Source organism: Strongylocentrotus purpuratus, unplaced genomic scaffold (assembly GCF_000002235.5).
Source record: "Strongylocentrotus purpuratus isolate Spur 01 unplaced genomic scaffold, Spur_5.0 spur5_scaffold_21, whole genome shotgun sequence".
Classification (NCBI taxonomy): Eukaryota; Metazoa; Echinodermata; class Echinoidea; order Camarodonta; family Strongylocentrotidae; genus Strongylocentrotus; species Strongylocentrotus purpuratus.
The window spans coordinates 22,097,918-22,120,509 of record NW_022145607.1 but is presented as its reverse complement, the minus strand read 5'-3'; the positions used below and the strand labels follow the sequence as shown (position 1 = coordinate 22,120,509).

The window sequence follows — 22,592 nt, the reverse complement described above, 5'->3', positions numbered from 1 at the left end:
CAACACGTAATGTATCAATGCAGATTGGACTCAAAGTATTGCAGTCCTTTCATTAATAACAGGTTAATGGAATAACTCGTCACTAGGTCCCCAGGAAAGAAACAAAAAAATTGATTATGTTAATAATCCGGTCAATTCGTTGGATATACTTTACAAGATTTGCGCTTTGGAAATACCTTTAAAAAACATGTATGTATCGATGCATCGACATTTTACTTCCCTCAGAAATGAGCGGTCATGAGGGTTCATAATCTAGTTAACCAATTAATGTTCATTCTTGCTTTCTCTTAATTATACTGAGTCATTCCACCCAAATCATTTCCGGGAGGACTGAAAATAATCACAAGATGTATAGTGAATTAAGATTTCAGTTACGCAATCTTTCTGTTAAATCATGTCTTCGGGATAATTAAGAAAGCTGTGAGAAATTGGAGATGAATTATTTCAAGAGCAATCAGGAAGATGTCTGTATCCGTTTTCCCGGGATTGTTAATTGATGACTGCCTTACTATCATTAAAAGGTGGCTGGTTTTTGGTAAGAGTTGTTTTTAAAACATGGGTGATACATAGAACAAATTATGTCTGTCTAATTGTCTCTCACTATCTCTCTCTCTCTCTCTCTCTCTCTCTCTCTCTTTCTCTCTCTCTTTGTCTAGCAATCTCCATCTGTTTCTTATAATTCACCCCTTTTCTACCTTACCCCCCCCCCCTCTGACTATATAGGCTTTCAATCTGCCTACATGTTTCTGAATATATCTCTCTCGTCCCCCATCCCCCCTCTCTCTCTCTCTCTCTCTCTCTCTCCCCCTCTCTCAGTCTCTCTTTCTCTCTCTCTCGCTTTCTCTCTCTCTCTCTCCCTCTCTCAGTCTCTCTCTCTCTCTCTCTCCCTCTCTCAGTCTCTCTTTCTCTCTCTCTCGCTCCCTCTCTCTCTCTCTATCCCTCTCTCAGTCTCTCTCTCTCTCTCTCTCTCTCTCTCTCACACACACAATTCAATTCAATTCAATAATGGTTTTATTAAAAAACAATGCCTCGCAGCACAAATGCTAAATTGTGCATGTTTACATGTATACATGAGCTTATTCATTTAAACAGTATTGGTAACCAGTATTTATGTGTAGCATTTAAAATCAATCATTATTTACATTTTTTAAATCTATTAAAGTTCACAATAGTAATAATAATAATTGATCAAAAGCAATATACAATACATAACAATAAGTTAAAAAGCTAATACTGAAATTATTGCACCTGTGTCCTTAAGAATTCATATTCATTGAAAATTAAAAGTCAGCAAGAGTCACTCTCCCACCCTCACTCCCACTCCCCTATCTATACTTTGTCCTCTTTAAATTGTAATGTATAGACTCTTTCTTCAATGTGTCCCGTAAACAGTCCCCATTAATAAAGCCATTTTTTTTACTATCATACCAATCGTTGTTCTTTACATCTTAGTTTGATTTTTTTTTATATTATCCTATAGCACCTCCCAATACACAAAGAAGAGAAAAATAAGACAAAGAAGTAAGGAGAAGTAGAAAGAAGAAGAAGAAGTAGAAGAAGAAGAATTAAAAAGAAGAAGAAGAAGAAGAAGAAGAAGAAGAGAAGAAGAAGAAGAAGAAGAAGAAGAAGAAGAAGAAGTAAATAAAATCTAGAATTTAATTACACGTTATTCTTATGAGGAAGGTTGAATGAGTAGAAAAAAACAAATTTATAATTTAAAAAATTGATGAAGAAAATTAACTCAATGAAGGGCAAACTATAATTATAATACATGTATATACATGTAGATCTAGGATAAAATGTTATTTCGAATATTTTCATTTTTGCACACTTTTACTTTATTTGTGTTTCGATACATACATGTTACACCGAGACCTACAGCAAATCGGGTAAATAATAGGCCTAAATCTAGATCTAGATCTATACCGTATGTACCGATGCTGATATTAATTTACAAACAATCACTATAGAACTCTAGAGAAAGGGGGAAAAAACAAGTTCGCAACATGGCGTCCTCCTCGTCTGCCACGGGCTCAGGGCAACCTGAAGTAGCTTTCTCCAGTTTTATGACGGAGGTAATTATTTTTAGCTTTTAAATATGACATTTAACCAAAGTTGATCTCATTTGTATAAGAAAAATGTTATCTTAACTCGGAAACTGTAAATGAAAAGTGATGTTTTTAGTTGTTGTTCTTCAGTGTTGTCCCACGTATTGATTTTTGTGGGTGTGATGATAGGGATCTCTGTGCCTGCGCTGCATATGAAGGGCACTCCAGCAAATCATAGAGAGTCAATGCTAATGCGTATTGACCCCTAGCACTGCATGCTTGCTGCAGCTGCAGTCAGGTATTATTATACCCATACACAAATATACACACCACACAAAATCGCATAGACTGTACACAATCATGACATGTTGATGCAGCTGTAAGCAAAGTTTAACACTAGACTTACAATTTTAATTTTTAAATTATTGTTTTTAACATCAGTAAGTTAAAAAAATGTATTTTACTGCTAATAAGGTGTCATCAATTGTCACTAAAGTACCGATTTTGAGTGAAATAAGTTGAGTTTTGTACAGTGGTGTTTGAAATGTTGAGAATCAAAAGCACAGCTTTTACTACACAGCCAGGATAGTGATGCTCCTATGTGTGATGAAGGGGTGACCAAAGTTCGTGGACATTTTAGAACATATTACAAAATGTGATGTTCGAACTATGATTTATCATATTCTACACAAATTTATTTATTTCAATTATTACCAAATGGACGCCAAAGTTTTTTTACTACAGATTGGTTCAACTAGAAAATTTACCGTCGAAGGATTTCAGAGATATCGCGATCTAAAAATTTGATGTCCGATCGTGCGTGCTGCATCTAAAAAAGTTATAAAAACAACGAGACCTCACTTCATGCACGGGGGTTTACAGTTGATTTATCAAAAAGTGTGATCCATCAAAAATAAGGTAATATCATAATTTGCAAGTCAATATTTTTACTTACAATTTTGAGGAAATCTGCTTTCAAATTGAAGATTTTCAGACCCTTATCGGTAAGTTGATCAATTTTTTGGAACGGACGCAAAATATTGCAAAATTAGCCAATCTTTTGTCAATATTTTCACAATTTTGTACCCAAGTCCAAAGAAAATTTCACCTCTGAGTAATTTTATGTTCCTCTTCCCATTGGTGATATCAGATTTTCGTAATCTTACTGATTTTCTGAGATAGCGAACTTAGGTCACGCGCGAACTTTGGGCACACCACCATACAATAAAATAAAGATTGAAGGTAGACCTAGACAGAAATAACCGTTAGCTGCCCGTCAGGTATGGGGAATGGATAGTTCTTTAATAACGTTTAAGTCATACCTAACCATTTTTTAAGTTTGAACAATTCTCATTTTCATCATAAACTGGAAATTTATTCTGAAATGTTCAATGATTTTTCTATTTTATGTGTGTGCAATTTCAAGTGTGCGTCAATTATGTGTGAAGTGCGTCACCTGTTCAAAGCATGACATCTCAATATCTCCTTGTTGTGACGTTATATTACATGTCATGTACGTATTGACATTGCCATTGAACTTAAGTTGCGCTTAAGTTAAGTAGGCCCTCTCTCACTTAAATACACCAGTTTACAGTTGTGTGCGCCATTTTAACTGGCGAGTAAACAAAGCCAATGACCTAGAGGTCAGTGGTATTTATGCGTAAATTAAGATTGCGCCCATGCAAATTATGATATGCGCGCACAACGCAGCGCGCAGGCAGTGATATCATCATAATTTGCATGGGCGCAATCTTAATTTACGCATAAATACATGACCTCTAGGTCATTGGCTTTGTTTACTCACCATTTAAAATGGCGCCCATGTCTGCGCATGCGCACTGATACAACTGTAAACTGGTGTATTCAAAACCACTCGAGCGGATCGGCCAATGGGAGCGCCGCGCGTAAACTCACTGTACAGCACTCAATGCGCAAAGTTCTTCATGGGCGGGGGGTTAACTAGCAAATATTGAATCAAGTTATGGTAGGGTAGTTGATATACAACTCCATACATTACGATTGCAAGGCAGCATGAATACATCAATGCACTGAGTACGAGTATACGTAAACGTAGCATTGTGCCCAGAGCAAGTGAGTGTGAAATTTTGAAGTTAAGGGTTGAGATTTTCTCAATGTTTTTTCCTTTCTTTCTGTCTCTTCTTACAGGTGAAGTTGATAGAGAAGAGAGATTCAAGTCTGACACCCAAGCAACAAATTGAAAGGCTGATCAGACCAGGCTGCACCTACTTCAACCTAAACCCATATGAGGTATTTACATTAGTGCAGTGGGTATTAAAGACCCTATCAGATGAAAATACACTTTATATCAATGGAAAGCTGAATGAACATAGAAGACAAGTATAACAAAATTCAAAAAAATGTTACCTTTCAGTATTGCACTATTAAAAGCAAAATCAAAACCTCATATCTGTACCCCTCCAAATTACGGGTCAACTGGGGTTAAATTTTCCTCAGTTACATTGATGACATACCGGTAACATTAATTAAGGCGCCTTGGATTAATTCTCATGTGCGAGAAGCTGCGTGTTTTTAACCTGAGAGCGCATGCATGAAAGCCGTATTGAGTTAATCCCGGATGCACGATTTGCCCACGAGAAGACGCATTGTGTGTGTCCGAACACCGTGACGTCCTTTTCAAGCCAGAAATTTTTCAACCCATTGAAAGATTCGTCATACTTGTTTAGCTCCCTCTGCGGCTAAACTAAGTTATTTAGCTTAGCTTGAGTTTGTGTCTAATTAACACTGTACTCTGTATGTTTGGAATGGATCATTATGCACAATAAAAACACCGTTTAAAAGGGTTGTTTACAAGTAATAAGGCCTGTTTAAAAAATTCAACAAGCTGTTGTATTGTAATGAACTGTTAGCATTTTAAACAATTACGTTTTATCTGTGTATATATAACCGAATTAATTTTTAAAAAGGAGATTTTTTTCGGGGAGGTAACTTGGAGGTGTCAATCTAGACACACGGGTTATGGGCGCCCCATTCAAATTTAATTCTCCAGCAATTAATGGAAATAAAGACTAGTGGGGTTTTTTCTATCTCGCCGTTAAAAACAATTACGTGCTGGCCATAAAGCCAATGTGTTGATTCATGAATTCTTGTTTGGAGACTATGCTATTCCATTGTCATTTAACTCATAGAGGCAAAACACATTTTACGGAAGGTTTTAAATATTATTTTTTTCTTTGAACTTGGTATAAAGCCCTCTCCAAAGAAAACATTTTCTCTTGCTCCTGTTCATCTCTTTTCCTCTCTCTCTTCTCTTTCTCTCTCTTTTCTCCCCACTCTCTCTTTTGTTTCTTCACTGGCCACCCATTATGGGTGCAGTCTGCCTCTATATCCGCATTCTGCACCGTGCCCCCCCCCCCCCCCCCCCCCCCCCCCCCCCCGTACGCTAGTGTTTCTCCGGCTTATTATTATCATTATAATCATCATCATATTATTATTATTATCATTATTTAGAAGGGGAGGGTGATGAATAATGAAAGGAAAGCAATGAATTATAAAAATTCGTTTATAATCGTTTACAAATTTGGGTTGATTTTACTCTTCCATTCAATAAATCTCATTAAAATGTGAAAACTGCACTCATTATACATTTTTTGTCTTCCTCCCTCCCCCAAGTATACGAATGTGTCTCCGGCTTTTCTTTGTTTGTTGTTAGGTGGGGGTAATGGAAGGAAGGTAACAAATCATTGATTGACATTCGTTTAGAAATTAGCGTTAATTTTGCTCACATCACAAAAAAAAATCTTATTAGGATAAATCAATACTCTTGTACAAGATTCAAGATACTTTATTTCTCCAATCGTGCAACATATAAACTAACATTACCAATTGCTCCTGTTTCTTGTACTTTCATATTATTCATTATAATCGTTTTTTTTTTCATAAGCATGTCCATTTTTCTTTCATATGAAATTCTGATACTGCTGGTAATTCATTGGGAGCAGCATAATCTGCGCTCGCCCTGAAGAAATCTCATGACGGCAAGCACCCTAGTACCTTATAATCCGCCCTTCCTTTGTTCGAGTTTATAACCATGACAACGAACTCTACCTTTGCCCAAGTTCATTGTTTCTCTTACGTAACATAGATGTAAATAGGCCTCAGACATAACTCTTTTCGTATAATCATTCTATATACCGGTAGTTCTAAAATCTTTCAAATATTTTGTGTCGTTTTTGTTTGTATATACTTTGTTAATTTACTTACAAACTATTGTTGTCAAAATTTGCCAATACTACCAAACTATTACGTTTTCCCCATCATCTTCCGCTCTAGAATCTTCTTATTTATTTATTTTTATTTGTTGGGTCCTTTTCACATTTTTCTTGTCTCTCTCTCTTCAAGATTTATTCTGTTTTTGTAAGGGTATTTATGCTGTTAATGTTTGTATAAATAAAAGAGAAAACGTTATTCTTTCTCTTATAATGTTGTCCACCTTCTTCTATAGATACATGTAACCCTTTTGTGATTTGGTATAATGTCCGATGTATATTACATGTACATCTGTCAATAAGCTTTTGGAGCTTTGTTGGAGTACTTGTATGAAAGAAAGCGTTATGAACTATATAATGCACATGATATGTATGACTTGATATTGATCGCGATCACTTTGCCATTCAGTCAAGTAATAAATAATATTATATAAATTCAAGTATTTATTATGTGTTTCTATTCAAGCTTGTATTATAGAAAACAATATAATATAAAGAAAGTACAAATTCAATTCATTATGTCTGTACGATGGACATAGTACAATCATAATCTAGTTCAAGCAAAGCGTGACCAAAGAAAATCATTTTAATAATATATCTTATAAATTTGTGTAGATTATTCATGTTTATTTATACAAGCATATAATGTAAGTATAAATACTTGAATTTGAATTCAAAACAAATTGTTCATAGTATTCGGCAATAATGGTCATAAACTGACTTGCTAAACAACAACAACAAAAACCCATTCACCGGCCTGTTTGTGTGTGAAGATGGAGCTGGGGGATTATTCCAATGAAAGAAAACAATAGCCGGATTATCTGAACTACGGTCTGCCCATTTTCATTCGCTTTGTTATGATCTGCAGTGAAAAAGCGGGAAGTCTATTCATGTTATTGATTTTCGAACCAATCAGTTGCAATGTTTTGTTTGCATCCACTAAATACTAGCTTCTGGTGTTTATAATTCATCAAGAGATTAAGAAATATAACGTAAACATTCAGAAGAAGCTAAAATGAACGGAGAGAAGAATATAACAGTACAATAATAATTATCAGAAGTAAACTTTTAAATATAAATCTCTGTTGCATCAAACTGATATGACAACAAATGTTTATTATGCTATATTGAAGGTGTTAATATACGTCGGACATTATACTTAGGCGAAAATACATAAACAAACAAAACAGAAAGACAAAAAAAAAAGAGCCCAGGGGAGGGGGGGGGGGGATTAGAGAGACAAATATGATAATGATGAATACAGTACAGACTTCGTCCAACTTTTTGTCTCTCCAACCCCTCTCACTCATATTGTTTATTTCTGAACTCTAAATATGAAAGCCATCTTCCTTCGCTTGCTTTTATGTCAACCTCAACTGGCAATATGATTTTGTGTGTCTTGTTTCCCTGTTTAATACTTTTTTCCCATCTAATTACCATTATTTCGCTCAAAATCTATCACAATCACTAACATAATGGCGCATAAAATGTTAACGCAACGTATTACCATAGCATGAAAGGTGAGTTTGATAGAGAGGGGAGAGGGGAAGGGGGGGGGGTGGGGACTGGGCAGGGTGTCTAATCAATAAAGTACTGTTTAATGCGCGGAGTTGGGCAAAGGCAACGTTGAATGTCCGAGATAAAATCATTAGGAGCCAGAGAAAATAACACTGAGTTCCCATAGGAAATATATTTATTCAGATGGTCATATCTCAGCCAATACTGTTATAAATATTAGGACATTATTTTTGATGCTCTTTCGGAAAATTAAGAAAAATTGAGAAATTCAAAACATAGATTAATGATGACGTCACACTTCACCACTTATTTTGAATTTGTTTATTACCTGTGTAACTGTGTTAGATTCTTTTCATTTCATATACCTGGGGACAAACCTTTGATTTTTCCTTCCTCTCGATCACTCCTATTGTTTCATTTCATATTGTTTATTTCTGAACTCTAAATATAATATCCATCTTTCTTCGTTGATAAAATGTTACGTTAAAACGATTGTCTAGACTGAGTCGTTGGTAAGATTTTTTTTAGGCATGATTGTGCAATCAAAGAAAATAATAATAAGCTGGTAGAATTGTTGTGTATACTTTAATTTTGTATGTAATGTTTCACTCGTTTCACTCAATCATTGAGTAATTACATGTAATGTAAATATGTATTGAAAAAAACCTCGCTTGAGGATAAAAGAAAAAATGAAGTCTGCTGCTGTTGTTGTTGTTACTTATTTTTTTACGGCGCTTTCATTTAAAAAGCTCATATTTTGCGCCATTCATTTATAGATATTAAACAATCTTTTCATGATTAGTCAAGCGTATTGCCCATAAGTTTATAAATGTTCCGGAAGTCAAATACTGTTTAAGATAACCCAACACAGATTAATGAAGTTTGGAAACGAAAACGAGACAAATGAAGCTACAACAAAGCGAAACATATCAAAGGAAGAAAAAGCATTAATGTATGACTTGTATAAATGTGTGATAAATAATTTGTATTAATAAGTTATCCCTTTCAGGAAGGGAATCTGAATTCTGACCCTAAAAGCAGGGGCCGCGGAGCGTTTTTGAGAGTAGGGTAGGGGGGGGGGGGGGGGGGGGAGGTCTGAACATGAAACGTGTCTACTAAAAAAAAAAGACCCAGCCACCCGCTTCCGCGGACCCTGCATAGTTTGAGAGTTACATGGCAGACTATAGAGGGCGGTCAACTGGTATCGGTTGAAAACATTACGAGTAGGTCAAGCTATGTTCTTAAGTCGTTGAAGCGGACGCACCTTTACACGGGATTTTCGCATCCGGCTTTTGAATAGAGGGGTGCGGACGATTGTGGCTTTCACGCAAACTAGGCCGCGTTGCATAAAGCCGCGTGTTTACTGCCACTCGAATTAATCCAAGGCGCCTAATGCAAAGTCATTGTGAATATGTGTGCTCCACGTAAGATGATATCATCCAGTTGATAGCTAGTTTTAATTCCGATTTTCAAAGCTTTAGATTTTGAGTTTTCGGAGAGCTGTTCCTCCTCTGCCAGACACTAAAATAGATATAATTGAGGGTATTGTAATTTATGGCTTATAAGCTTTCTGTTGATATATAATAGGCCTACATCCATTTAATTTTTCAGTTCGGATATGGTCTTTAAGGAAGGATATATTTGTGTCAAGTGAAAGCGGAAGCCTGCATGAAAGAGTAATGTATTGTAATCTACATGTATGGCTTATTCCATTAGTATGCAATTAATCCATTTCATTTTCACTTCCAACAGGGTCTTTAAAATGGGTAGAAAAGTAAGTTTGATGGTTAATTATGGGACACAGATTGCCTTTGATCTCGCAGGCTCAAATGTCCGCATAACCCATATGAAACAAACAATTGAAACCAACTTAAATGTATGCAGATCAATAAATGGACTTAAATTCCTGATACTGCTATTTGTGTGCTCATATTATCATGTCACATTCAAGTGCGTGTGCTATGACATTTGCTACAGCGACCGTTGCTCTTGTCTTTATTTTGTCAAAGATGTACATTTAGAAAGATTAACATTTTATTTAAGGGTTAGGGTAAGGTCTGGCCTATGTGGGTTAACTTCAGAATTCCAATAGTTATATCATATTGACTTCGCTTGAGGGGTACATCAGAAATATTGACCAAGCTAAGATCATATTGTCCCGAGTCGACTGCAGAGAAACTGTGCACCATGTCGTAAAACCACATCAGAACCGGGGGCCATCATCTACATACAAGGTCTTCTATTTGGAGCCAGAAGGGCATTAGTTCATATAATTAAACATTGAGTTATAGCCTTTCCGCTTGAAACAGATAATGTATAAGTGCATATACATATGTGTGTATGTTGAATGGTTTGTGGAGAGGGAAGGGGGGGGGGTAGACATTTTACCCTTTCAATCATGTGATCTTTTACTATGCAATGGAGTATACAATTTGATACAATTTCATACTTCTCATATTATATCGCCTTGTTACTTTTACATTTTGTTTTCACGCAATTTAGGTTTTTCAATCAGTAGCTTATTTCTACCTCAAAATCCATCACCATGTCAATCTTTTTCTCTTTTGATGAATTCTTCCAATTCTATGTCTCTTTCTTCAGGTTTTACAAGTTGATCCAAGCATGGAAGTGCCTGACATCAAGAAATTATACAGAAGGGTAAATCAATTCAAGTTTCATCTTCAGAAGTGTTAATCATTATCATGCATTATGTCTACATGTCACATGTGTTACATTTTAAGGCTCATTCAGATATGGCATGGTAAACTATGAAAAAAGGTCACTGAGGTTATTTTAACATGTTAAATGAATGACAACTGCGCGCAACAAATGACTTGCACATATTCACTGGACTCTGTGTTATAAGATACAGAAATGTGAAGCGAAGTACACTTTGCGTCATTAAGTAACCGCTGCAGTTTTGCCGCATCATATCTGAATGGGCCTTAAGAGGTTAGTTTTATCACAGATACACCAACAAAACATAAACAAATTGTTAGAAGTCATTGATTAAAAGGAGGTTTGCAATCTGCAACTGGCTGCCTTTTGCTTAAACTGTTCTTGTTTACTATATATATTATTATACAGGTAAATATGTGATTATATATATCAAGTTTTAAACCATCTTGTTCAATATTTTCAGCATTGAGTTTTTTTATAAAATGCTATTATTTTTTGGCAATACATGTATAGTAGTGAAAGCAGGGGCCCTTCATAAAATATAATCGCTCAAAGTTCACCAATTATTTAATAGATATAGATGGGCCGGAGATCTATCCATTCAAGTCTTTTGTTTTATTGGAATAACAATTTACTTTGTCATGTAAAAAAACAAGTATACAACACCATTGTGCCAACATTTTTATTTTATTTATATATTGATTTGTATAAACTTTGAGACTATTTCAGTAATTTGCCTGTTATCCCATACTTGACTGTGTCTGAGACTCTGTGGTCAAAAGTGCAAACGCAAAAGTAGAAAAGTGAAATCAATGAAATAAAGAAATATATTATGAGACCCCAAAACAAATAAACAAAAATGAATGAAAAATAAAAACTCTTATGGAAGCATGTGCTTTGAAATGGATGACTTGGAAAAAACAGAATAAATGAGCCACTTGCTTACTCATGTGCACCTGGGGAAAAAAGACATGGATAATGTATTATTTGTACAAGATTTGAAAAGATACTTACAATGTGCAGAATTGCACTGGAAAAAAGAAGTCATATCTATTTTTATTTGCCCTTGTACTTTTACATTCAAATTTGATCATAGGAAACAGTGTGTGTCTCAACATTTCTTTCAATAGTGAAGTTTTGTCCTATTAGTTTGGGTGGAAGGGCAAATTTGTGTTTCCTGGATTGTGGTATGTGGTCAATTCACTGGGATGACTTCAGCTTGATAGATAGTCCTTAGCTGGTCGTTCTATTAATAACCTCATAGGATGGTGCAGATCTTAAACACAAGAGGGAGCTATACATGTATACATGAAGGTCTTTTAATAGCTAATAGAGTATGTTACATGTACATGTATTTCACCAAAATCACTCTTGTTTATATGTCAAATTCATGGAGCACTGATATTTAGGTCCCTATTATGAAACACAAGAGGGTGCTATATGATTCACCCCATAGTGGATAGGGAAACTGCTACACAAGTTCTTTTTAGAAGTTTTATTCTTTGACCAAAGACCCTATGTTTGAATATTTGCATTGTGCGGTTTATAATTATTCATTCCTATAAATATCCTAAACTGATGTCATCAGCACTTTGGCCAATGTTTGCCACAGTAGGTGCTATACCAACCATGAAGTTGGTGAATTTGTTCTTACCTGGTTGCAATTGTAATAAATGGGCTGGTGCATTCTTCAAATTTCTCAAGGTTGCTGCAAAGCCAATACAGGCCTAGCGTAAACTGTTATTGCCAAAACACATAACAACACATGAAGGTATTTATGATTAGTATCATCTCTTTTAAAGGTAAAGATCAGTTTTGGAAACACTGGAAGCTCTTATTACCAATCATGTAAACCAATAAAAATTTTGCCGGGAAACCGCCTACTAATTGATATATTTGGTAAATTGTCATATCTATCCAATCTGGATGGATATCGCGTAGTCCCATCTTTCTGTGTACAATGCTTTTAACTTTACCAAGACTGGGTCAAATTTCTTATCATTTTGATGATTCCAGGACCTTGCGGTACACACCAATACTTATATGCTAGATGATCAACCTTTTCTGATCGATTCCACAACGTTTCTTTCACAATGCAATGGTATGACCAGAACTGGTTATACCTTTAATATTATCTTTGTCGTTTCTTCTTTCTAGTTATCTATACTGGTGCATCCAGATAAGAATATGGATGATAGGGAACGAGCACAGAAGGCTTTTGATGGTAAGCTCCATTTTTGTCTTGATATTCATAAAGCTGGGACCATTTTCTGAAAATGTCTTTTATGTTAGGGAAAGTTATGTCCATGTTCATAACATACATGTGTACATGTACTCAAATTGCCATGAAACTAACACTTGGCATTGGTGCTTGCGCAGATGTCTTTCTTGATTTCATTCAAATTCAGCCAGTTTTGTGCAGATATTAACCGATGACTTATCCTAGTTTTTATTAGCTATGACAATTGAAAGCATTTTATTAAAATATGACACCGTTTTGAGAATACTACCCCAGGTTTAATATAGACAACAGCCTTCAATTTTTTTATTCAGAAAATCCAAATAAGAGATCAGCTGACAAAGAAACACATAAAACCTGAAAGCCCTTTGAAATTTTGAAGTGTTTGTGACCTCCCATACTTTCTCATATTTCTTTAGTACCTTAATAGTCAAATCTCATTCCAGGATTATTGAGGTATTACACATATATGTCCAGATTTTAATTTTGGACATTACCCCCCCCCCCCCCCCCCCACTTGAGAAAAAGAAAAGAAAGTAAAACAAAAATGACAACAATAAAAGATGTTTACTGCGCTGTTAGTTAGGTCTTAAAGAAGGACATATTTGTGTAAAATGATAAGTGGAAGCCCAAATGAAAGAGTTACATTTCTAAATTTCCACATTTTTGACTTGTAGATCAAATAAGTTGCTAAACGACATACTATACATGTGAAGAGCTTTGAACCTGCAACATCTAGGTCAAGAGTCAAGCAACTGAACCACTATTCCATTGTACCACCACATCTGGGCCCGTTTGCACAAAACTTACCATTGATGGTAACCTTGCCATCAATAGTAACTACCATGGTAACCTTGATTTTGATTGGCTGCTGAGCCCTGTTACCATGGTAGTTGTCATTGATGGCAAAGTTACCATCAATGGTAAGGTTAATGCAACGGGCCCTGAAATATAAAGAATGATATCAATCAACATTTGATGCATCAATAATAATAATTCATTTTTGCAATCGTCTCTTTTCAGCTCTGAGCAATGCCATGAAGACATTGGAAGACGAGACAAGCAGGAAAAGCATTCTGGACACGATAGAAGAAGCAAAGCAGAAGACAGACTTCTTGGTAAATATTGAGTTATTCTGTTTCTTGATCAAATCATCAGACACAAAAGACACCATGACAATTGCTCAAGCTTTGGCTCTTCACTGCCCTGCATTGTGTATGTAAAGTCTTGTGAAATTGTGGCATGCAGTGCCATGTCATGCCATAAAAGCAGTTCTAGATATCATGGGCGCCATGGCATGCTTTGTTCACGCAATGTTGATTCCAAAGTTACAATCATTTCACTCCCTGACATGCATTGGCGCGCTTTCTCAGGATACAGTTGTGCCAAGGCTGTGTATATTCCCTCTAAATTTTCACAAGGGAGCCAAAAATGGAGACATTACATTTTTCGAAAGTTCTGTTCTGGCAGACATTCTTTTATCTACCCCACTTCTCCATGATTGCTACATGACCACCTTTCTCATCGTCCCACATTGGCACACCAAAGGGCCTGCCATTGCGTGAACCATTTTGCATTCAAGTGTTGGGGTGGCTATAGGCACAGAAAAAGAGATCCGAAGCTATCACAATGTATTCCTCAAAGTAATCATCACATAATCAATGTGGTTGGTAATATAAGGGACTTGCCCAAAGAAAAGAAAGAATTTTCTAATAATCAGAATACTACCTCTAATTTTTCTCATATATTTGTTGCAAATGCGTAGCTGCCAACAATTCCTATGTTTCACCTTCAAATTACTGTTATGAACTATGGGTTCCTCTCATCTTCTTTAGACATTGGTATAGTACAGTCAAACCTGGTTTGGCGACCGCTTATCTACAAAGATAACATTCTCTGCTTCCCCTGAAAGTGGTTTCTCATTGAAACATGTACTCTGGAAACCTGTCTACAAAGACCACTTTTTGTGTTTCCCTTGAACAGTCGCTATAGACAGGTCTGACTAGGCTAGACCCGTGTCGAGTAAGCGTTTAATCGTAAACCCGCCCTGTAAAGCCAGTAGTCAAATAATGAACTTGATAACCGAATACTCGATGACTAATTGGGAACTGTAGCATGAAAATAAGCTGTATTCTTTATTTCTTGCTGTGGAAGATTGGCAGGTATGCTTATTGTGTCTTTGTACATCTGTTCAATGATCCGTTAACCTGTCTAACTTTTGTTTTTATATACAGCTTGGTGAGAAGAGGAAGCAATTGAAAAAGGATGATAAACCTACTGCAATAGAAGAAGATGATCCACTGAAGGTATGTTGTATTTAAGGTATGTAGAGGTGTCGTGGTTGAATGGGTACGTCACCGACCTGTCAATCACAAGGTCCGCGGTTCAAGTCCCACCGCGGCACTAATGTCCTTTGGCAAGATCTTGATCTACATTTGCCACACTCAACCCAGATGATGTAAATGGGTACCTGGCAGGAATTAATTCCTTGAAAGCTAGAGCACCATAATGGCGCTCATCCCTGCAAACAACGTGATAATCTTCAGTTTTGTCACAGTGAAAACAGTACGAATGGAAGCTATAAAACTGTTCCACACATATTTTTTTTGCAACAAATTATGATTTATTATCTTACTTTGGTTTTCCAGTACAAGGAGACCCTTCACAAGAACACGGTGAAGCTGTTTGCCGACTACGCCATCAGGAGGAAAGAGATTGAAGAGAAAGAAGCGAGGATCAAGAAGAGAGAAAGGGAAGAGGAGATCAAAGAGGAAGACAAGAGCAAGAAGGCCAAGGAATGGCAGAAGGATTGGGAGGTAAGTTCATTTTGATATTCTCGAAAGCGGACTAACTTTAGTCCATGGTTTAATCCTCTAAGTATGGAATGCCAAGTGTCCATATGAATATATTTTTGAATAATTTGATGTGTCCCTAAATTACCATGATAGCATAATTATTTCATAGTTATAGTGTTTATTAATTATGTTATTACACTTTATTTTAATTTACTGACAGATTAAATCATTCAAAAACATTTTCATGTGGACACTTGGCATTCCATACTTAGAGGATTAGACCATGGACTAAAGTTAGTCCGCTTTCGAGAATACCACCCTATAGTATACAAATATTAACTTGCTTTCAGGGGAACGGTTAAAACTATTACAGGAAGTGATGTCAAATCTCTGCTTTTCCCCTAAGACTAAGCCAAAATACATGAATGTAGAAAAAGTCTTGAGATCACCAAGAGATTGTAGATTTAATTGTGATCCGAAAAAGCAAGCAGTCAATACAGTCATACCTGCTATAGCAACTCCCTGTATCAAAAGACCACCTGTCTATAAAGACCACATCTTTGTTTCCCTTGAAAGTGGTTTCTCATTGAAACATGTACTATTAAGGAACCTGTACATAAAACCACCTGCCTATAAAGACCACCCTTTTCGTGTCCCTGAGTGGTCTTTTATAAATAGGGATCTTTTGAAATAAAAACCTGTTTATCAAGATATTCTTGTTCGTTATATTTACTGATCAAAGAGTTTTGAGTAGGGTGCATGTATTACATAATGTATCCAAAGCCTTGACTTCATGCATGTTTATTGCATCCCTGCATTGTGAGGGCAATTGCGAAGTCACTACCGTATTCGTTTGCAATACAGCCGTACACTCGGTTTGGAATTTTTACACCCTTAATTTGGCCAATTAGAAACTGAGAATCTGATTATGAGGTTATAGTAAATATTGGCTTTGTGTTGTATGCATTTTATGCCCCATGCTTGATGGTTCAGGGGGGCTGCAATACTTGATGCAATGACAATGGCTACAGTTGATACCATTCCTATGTTTACCTCATAACAGATGTTCCGGATTGGGGAAATAAACTTCACTTTCACGACCAAAATATCTTTTGTAATGTGCATACTTCCCATGAGGAAATCTCTTTTTTTTTGTAAATTTGTTCCCCTGAACACTCTCTGTGGCATGTCAGGGAGCATTCAGTGTATTTAATTGTTTTGCTGAATGTGAGAGTTATACATACAAAAATCGAGGATATCCCAAGTTCTAGGTATAGCAAGTTCAGGATGTGCGAATCTTGACAGAATTTGTATGGAATTCCTTCAGAGTAAGTATCTAACTGAACTCTATTCTCTCTCTTTTGTCGTTGTGATCAACAGGATGGAAGGGACAAGAGGGTCCACAACTGGAGAGACTTCAGCAACCATGACACCGCCAAGAAAAAGAAGAAAAATAGGATGGCCTTTAAGCCACCCAAACCCAAGCTGGAAACGAGATAAACCACACAATCTACCGGTTAAACATCATAGACAGTACCATGTCATTGTAAAAACATGGAGGAGACGGACAATGCTGGGTCCAATGGAAGTAGAGATTAACCCCCTCACTGCTACACTGTCTCATTCCTATAGCCGTGATACAGGAATCACTTGGTTTTACAGGCGATGGGTTCGGTTTGTTGTTAGAATGATACAACAAAATTAAATTATGTCATACCATGGATGTCGTCTCAGGGGAAGTTCCCTTCTTCAAGCACAGTCTAGCCTTCTTTTTTTTTACATCATAAACAGTGGCACTTCAATATGGAACCACTGAGGAGACTGATGATGTAGAATCCATTGGAAATGGAGATTGACCCCTTGGTGGCTGGATCTCTTAGTCCTTTCTGCTTTATACAGAAACTTCGCATGTCCTGCAGGCAATGGGTTCAGCCTGAGTCTGTTGTTACAATGAAACAAGAAATGCACAGACATCATTTCTTTGGATGTCATCTCAGGAGACGTTCCCTTCTTCAAGCTTAGTCCAGCCTTCCACGCTATGTTTGTAAATACAGTGAAACCTGTCTATAAAGACCAGCCGAGGGAGACATGAAAAGTGGTCTTTATAGGCAGGTGGTTGTTATGTACAGGTCCCTTTAATACATAATTCAATGAGAAACCATTTTTCTAGGGAAACAAAAAATGTGGTCTTTGCAGACAGGTGGTCACTAAAGCAGGTTTGACTGTACATCACTTATGGAGTGCCATCTCCAAAAGGGAAGGAGGAATACTTTTAGCTGCCTTTTTATTGATGAATGGACAGAATCTAAACTTTTTTATTTGAACCGTGTTGTAATGAACTCCTTCGGACCATATAGGAAATTACCTTGTTACATGTATATATCGCACCTTTATATTAGGGATAAAACAAAGAAGAATACGAAGAAATGAGACCAGCAAAATCACCCGATTATAACGAGAGTTTTTTTAACAATCTTCTTTATAACAAGGTTCTGCTGTAGTAAAATAGAGGAATCTTGCAATAAAGACCATTTTTCTAACAAACTGTCAGTACTGTTATAAATAAGGCAGTATGCTGGTCCTAAATTGTGTATCCAATTTCTTGAAACCTAATATCACAGGATTTCAAAACGGCAAGGTTATTTTCTTTTTTCAGATGATTTTGTTATACGGAGGTTCCACCATATTTGATTGATCTGTTATTTTGATCACATGGATTGTTGTTGGAACATGTCAGTATGCAGACTTCATGTACTGTATCTGAGAAGATTGATATCAATCTCTTGTGGTTCATTTTGCCATATTATTTTTTTCTCTATCTGATTGAATGATGAGGTCACAGTTTGCCATGGCTCTTTGATCTGTACTATTTATTGTATGCAGGGACTGCTCTCTTCAAAGGGTAGCCATCATCCAAAGTGCCTGGCTTGGAAACTTCATAGATTTCACGACATTTTCATATTACAGATATGATGATACACACTGGATATTACCTATTGACTCATTTAGCCCGGTGCTTTATACCCAAATATAGAAAAAGAAACTTGTTCCAATAAAAATACTAAGAAACTAAGAATGTATTGCCAGACACTGCACAAAAAGTCAAATAAATTTTGTAATTGAGTTGGTAATATTTCATTTTTATCTGGTTCAAATTGTTTTTATTTGGTAGTTCTGTGCTAAGATTTAATTTATTCATAGAATTTATCTCCTGACGACGGATAGTCAACCTGTTCGAAACGTCGAGCCACTCCCGCCACATCCTCTCCAATCGGCGCTATGAAGCTAAGGAAGATAACCAACAGTCTTTTTCAAGACTACACCAACAGTCCTTTTTAGGACTACACACCCTCAAGAATGATTACTGAGAGTCCGTTTCAGGACTCCTCAATCCTCTCTCTCTCTCACAACGGTGCATCCGCAAGCCTACTGTAAAGGATTTATTTGTATTGCTCTTACATGTACATGTAAATCCCAATTTAAGGAATGGCAGAGAACAGCAGAGCACTAATATTATTCTTGATTCTTACTTAATAGCAGGAATTTCTTCTTGACTACACATTAACTCTTTATATGCACAAAACTATGTGTCACATTGTATTTATTATGGGATAGATATACCAAAGGCTTCAATACTTAACTGTTTTCAGTGCAAGATTAATCTTTAACTGTGTAAAATGGTTTTGATGGAGCTTATCAAGACAAGGAATTGGTTAATTTTTCAAAGCCATTGTGTTGCACAAAGCAAGCCTTCCGTCAACTGCCGTCTATTGTTTTGTGCAAAATTACAAGTGTTGCAAATGAGCAACTGTGTAGGGAGGGTGAAGAAAGCAAACAAAGTATTAAAAGACTATGTTAAGGGAAGCTTTGCTACTTGAATATTTGAGTTCTAGATGTTAAAACATGGTGTACTGCTTCCTCTGAACTCGCTGAAAATTTTCTTTGTAATTCTGTCTGAATTGCTTTTTTATTTTGTTTTGGTAACATGAACTTGCCTGTGTACCGTGGCGTGGAGCCATATGTTAAAAACGATGTTAACCTTTATGTTAGAGAAAATGATGTCAAGTGTCGTACCAAACTAAAAATGCTTGGAACTAAGACTTACCATTGGTGTTTGTGAATATTTCTGTTTTAACTTTAATAGAATGCCGCCTGCTATTCGACATCATTTCTACAAACATATAACCTAATATCATTTTCAGATTACCGCCCCTTATTTTGTTTAGAGAGGACCACGAGGACAGTGGTCTACATTAAGGCGCATTGCTGGGGGGGGGGGGGTAGGGTGACTAGGTCTATGGATGCAAATCCATTTTATACATGCACCCCTGTTCAAATGTCAACAAACGGTATCTTTGTTTGTAAAATAAATTTCAGGACTAAAATGTAAAAACAGAGTTGCAGTTTATGTGTTTTCTCTGATTAGATGTAATCATGTGGATATGATGGTTTTGCTTGTGTTTCATCATTTGCCATGCCATGGAAGGAAATTAAATACCAACAGCAAGATCATTTGGTTTAGGGGTTAGTTTCCCTGCACTTACATGTATAGTACGTCCTATTATTAATCTACATTTGCCACCATAGACCCACGGGCAGTAAGTGTGTACCTGGTATGGTTAATTCCTTGAATGCTTCGGTTGCTGGAGATAAAGCCGGGGTAATAACAACCAAAGTCTTTCGGAGCAATAGAGTCAACATATCATAATGTGATATACGCTATATAAGAACAGAGCACTGAGAAATGAGAACTCCATAACAAGATAAAAAAGAAACTTGTTCAGTTACCGACTGTTGAGACTTCTTCCATCTGGAGCAAAGTGAGAGTTAGGGAAAAATAAAGGAATTCAATGAAATATCGGAAGATAAACGTGTTTTGTTTCTTCTCGAGAACTATATGAAAATCGATTCTAGATCTAGAGAACTGTTTATAATTTTTAGGCAAACTTTTTGTTTCGCTTTGCTTTCCTTTACTAAACCAAATTAAGCTTACCTGAATATAGTTTTACGATGAACAAAATGCATGTCCATATATCCTATAAATCCAAAGGGCTGGAGAAAAAAAGAGGATGAGTTCATATTCCCTGCTTAGAATAATTATTCCTTTTATTTCGTTGATTACTTTTTACATACGTCTTTGAAGGCGGTTGCTATGATGTACGTGCGCGCATTTAGCTGGTGCGCAAAACACCATTGTTACGTCACCCTCCTCCTTTGGAATGGCGTGGTATACTACTAGTAAGTAGTTGGCGCGAAGAGTAATGTCTTTTCTGTTGTTAAGTCATGAATTTTAATTAGGACAATTATATTAACGGGCCTCAAAAGGCGCCTTGTGAAGGCCCTTGTCTATGATGTTATTGATATTCATTTAGGGAAACCCGGGGGGGGGGGGGGGGGGTTAAATATTTTAAAACAATGGGTAAATTATTATGCGCCCCTGAAAACCACATTCGATACACTTTGGCAAGATAGAATCTATTGTGATGAATGTTCATTATGTTTTTAAACCAAATAATACTATGCGGTTGAAAAATGGTTAGCAAAGAGGATCGATTTCCAAACGGTATACTTAGTTTCGTATGTTTATGGGTTCAGGGCAGTATGATATACTTTCAATGTTTTTCTGTGAAGAAATAGTGTAAATTTGATACCGAAAATACACCCATCATAAATCCAAAATAGCGATAGAGTGAGTTTGGTTAATGCTCACCAATGAACTCTGATTATCGACGTAATGTTCGGGGGATTCATCCTATACATATATAGGCAAACATTGCAAATTCAAATATTGTATGACCACCAAAGTATCGGGTTTGTGATAATTTTCACTGAATCCACTATCGTACACAACTAATATGATTCATTTTTTCTACTTACGGCTATCCCCCCGCCAAAAAAAATCTAAAAATACCCCCAAAAAAAGAATTACAAAAAAAACTAAACTGCAAAACCTGCTAAAATGAAACGATTATTTCTTAGCATTGGTATTAAACAAATAGAAATGAGATGAGAAGAATGATCGCCATGGCGACCTGAAGTGCATTTCACCGTGCATGACATATTATAATCATCATCTATTCGACATTAATATCATTGCTTTTTAATGAAATAGTGACGTCTTCAACTATAGAGGCCATTTTCTGTAGATTTGGTGTTCTCTATTTTTTAAAAGTTGCATTTTAGCATTACAATTTGCTCTCGAATGGCAGAAATTGTCCTTGAATAATTGATCCACATCACTATGCCTACATGATTACTTGCTGGCGCTTTCTCAACACTGCATTCATCAGTTCATGATCACCTACTTATCCTAATCAAAGGAGAATTAAATTAGATTTATAACAATTTTACGAATAGAGGTGTTCATGCCATGGCTTTTTGAATGTATAATGATGGTAATTATGTCTATATCTTGCGCGATGCAATTTACTTCTGGTCGCCATGGAGATCATTCTTTCTCCGTATCCCCGGACAACTATCCACAGACAACTACCCCCGTCATCTACCCCCTAGGACAACTAACCCCTAGGGCAACCCAGGGGCGGATCTAGCTTTTTGCTAAGGGGGGGGGGTTGACCAATAATGACGATGCGGAGCATCGTCCACGAGCCGCGAAGCGGCGAACCGATTTTTTTTGGGGTGTTTATTTGAACCCCGTAAGTGATGTTTTCCTGGCATCTATTAACACAATGGAGACCATGAAAAGCAGTGCATGATAACGTCTTTTTAAATCAAGTAACAGTTAAATACACAGTTATATCCAGAGTTATCATGTGTTTGGTTAAGTTACCAGATGAGTTGAATATCTTCTCACAATATTTGCACTTGAAAGGGTTTCTCTCCAGCGTGCGTTCTTTTTTCTTTCTTTTTTTCTTTTTTTTCTTTTTTTCCCCCTTTTTTCCCCCTTTTTTTTTTTTTTTTTTTTTTTTTTTTTTGGGGGGGGGGGGGGCCGCCCAAGGGGGGGGGGGTTTAAACCCCCTAAACCCCCCCCCCCCCGTAGATCCGCGCCTGCAACCACCCTCTAGGACGACCCCCCCCCCCCGGGACAACTACCCCCATACAACTA

General features: G+C 36.6%; 1 protein-coding gene across 1 annotated transcript; it reads left to right on the top strand.

The window, feature by feature from the left end:
* The first annotated feature begins 1,961 nt into the window (after positions 1-1,961).
* LOC589468 (dnaJ homolog subfamily C member 8) lies at positions 1,962-18,667 on the top strand. Its single transcript, XM_030995369.1, has 8 exons — positions 1,962-2,075; positions 4,215-4,316; positions 10,415-10,471; positions 12,650-12,716; positions 13,755-13,849; positions 14,966-15,037; positions 15,380-15,547; positions 16,907-18,667. The coding sequence occupies exons 1-8, from the start codon at positions 2,007-2,009 to the stop codon at positions 17,024-17,026; spliced, it is 750 nt and encodes a 249-aa protein (XP_030851229.1). The 5' UTR covers positions 1,962-2,006; the 3' UTR covers positions 17,027-18,667.
* The last annotated feature ends 3,925 nt before the right edge of the window (positions 18,668-22,592 follow it).

Coding starts and splice junctions, on each gene's coding strand:
- LOC589468 (XM_030995369.1), top strand. CDS start 2,007: ATGGCGTCCTCCTCGTCTGCCACGGGCTCAGGGCAACCTGAAGTAGCT. Junction 10,472..12,649: donor TCAAGAAATTATACAGAAGG/GTAAATCAATTC, acceptor TCTTCTTTCTAG/TTATCTATACTGGTGCATCC. Junction 13,850..14,965: donor AGCAGAAGACAGACTTCTTG/GTAAATATTGAG, acceptor TTTTATATACAG/CTTGGTGAGAAGAGGAAGCA.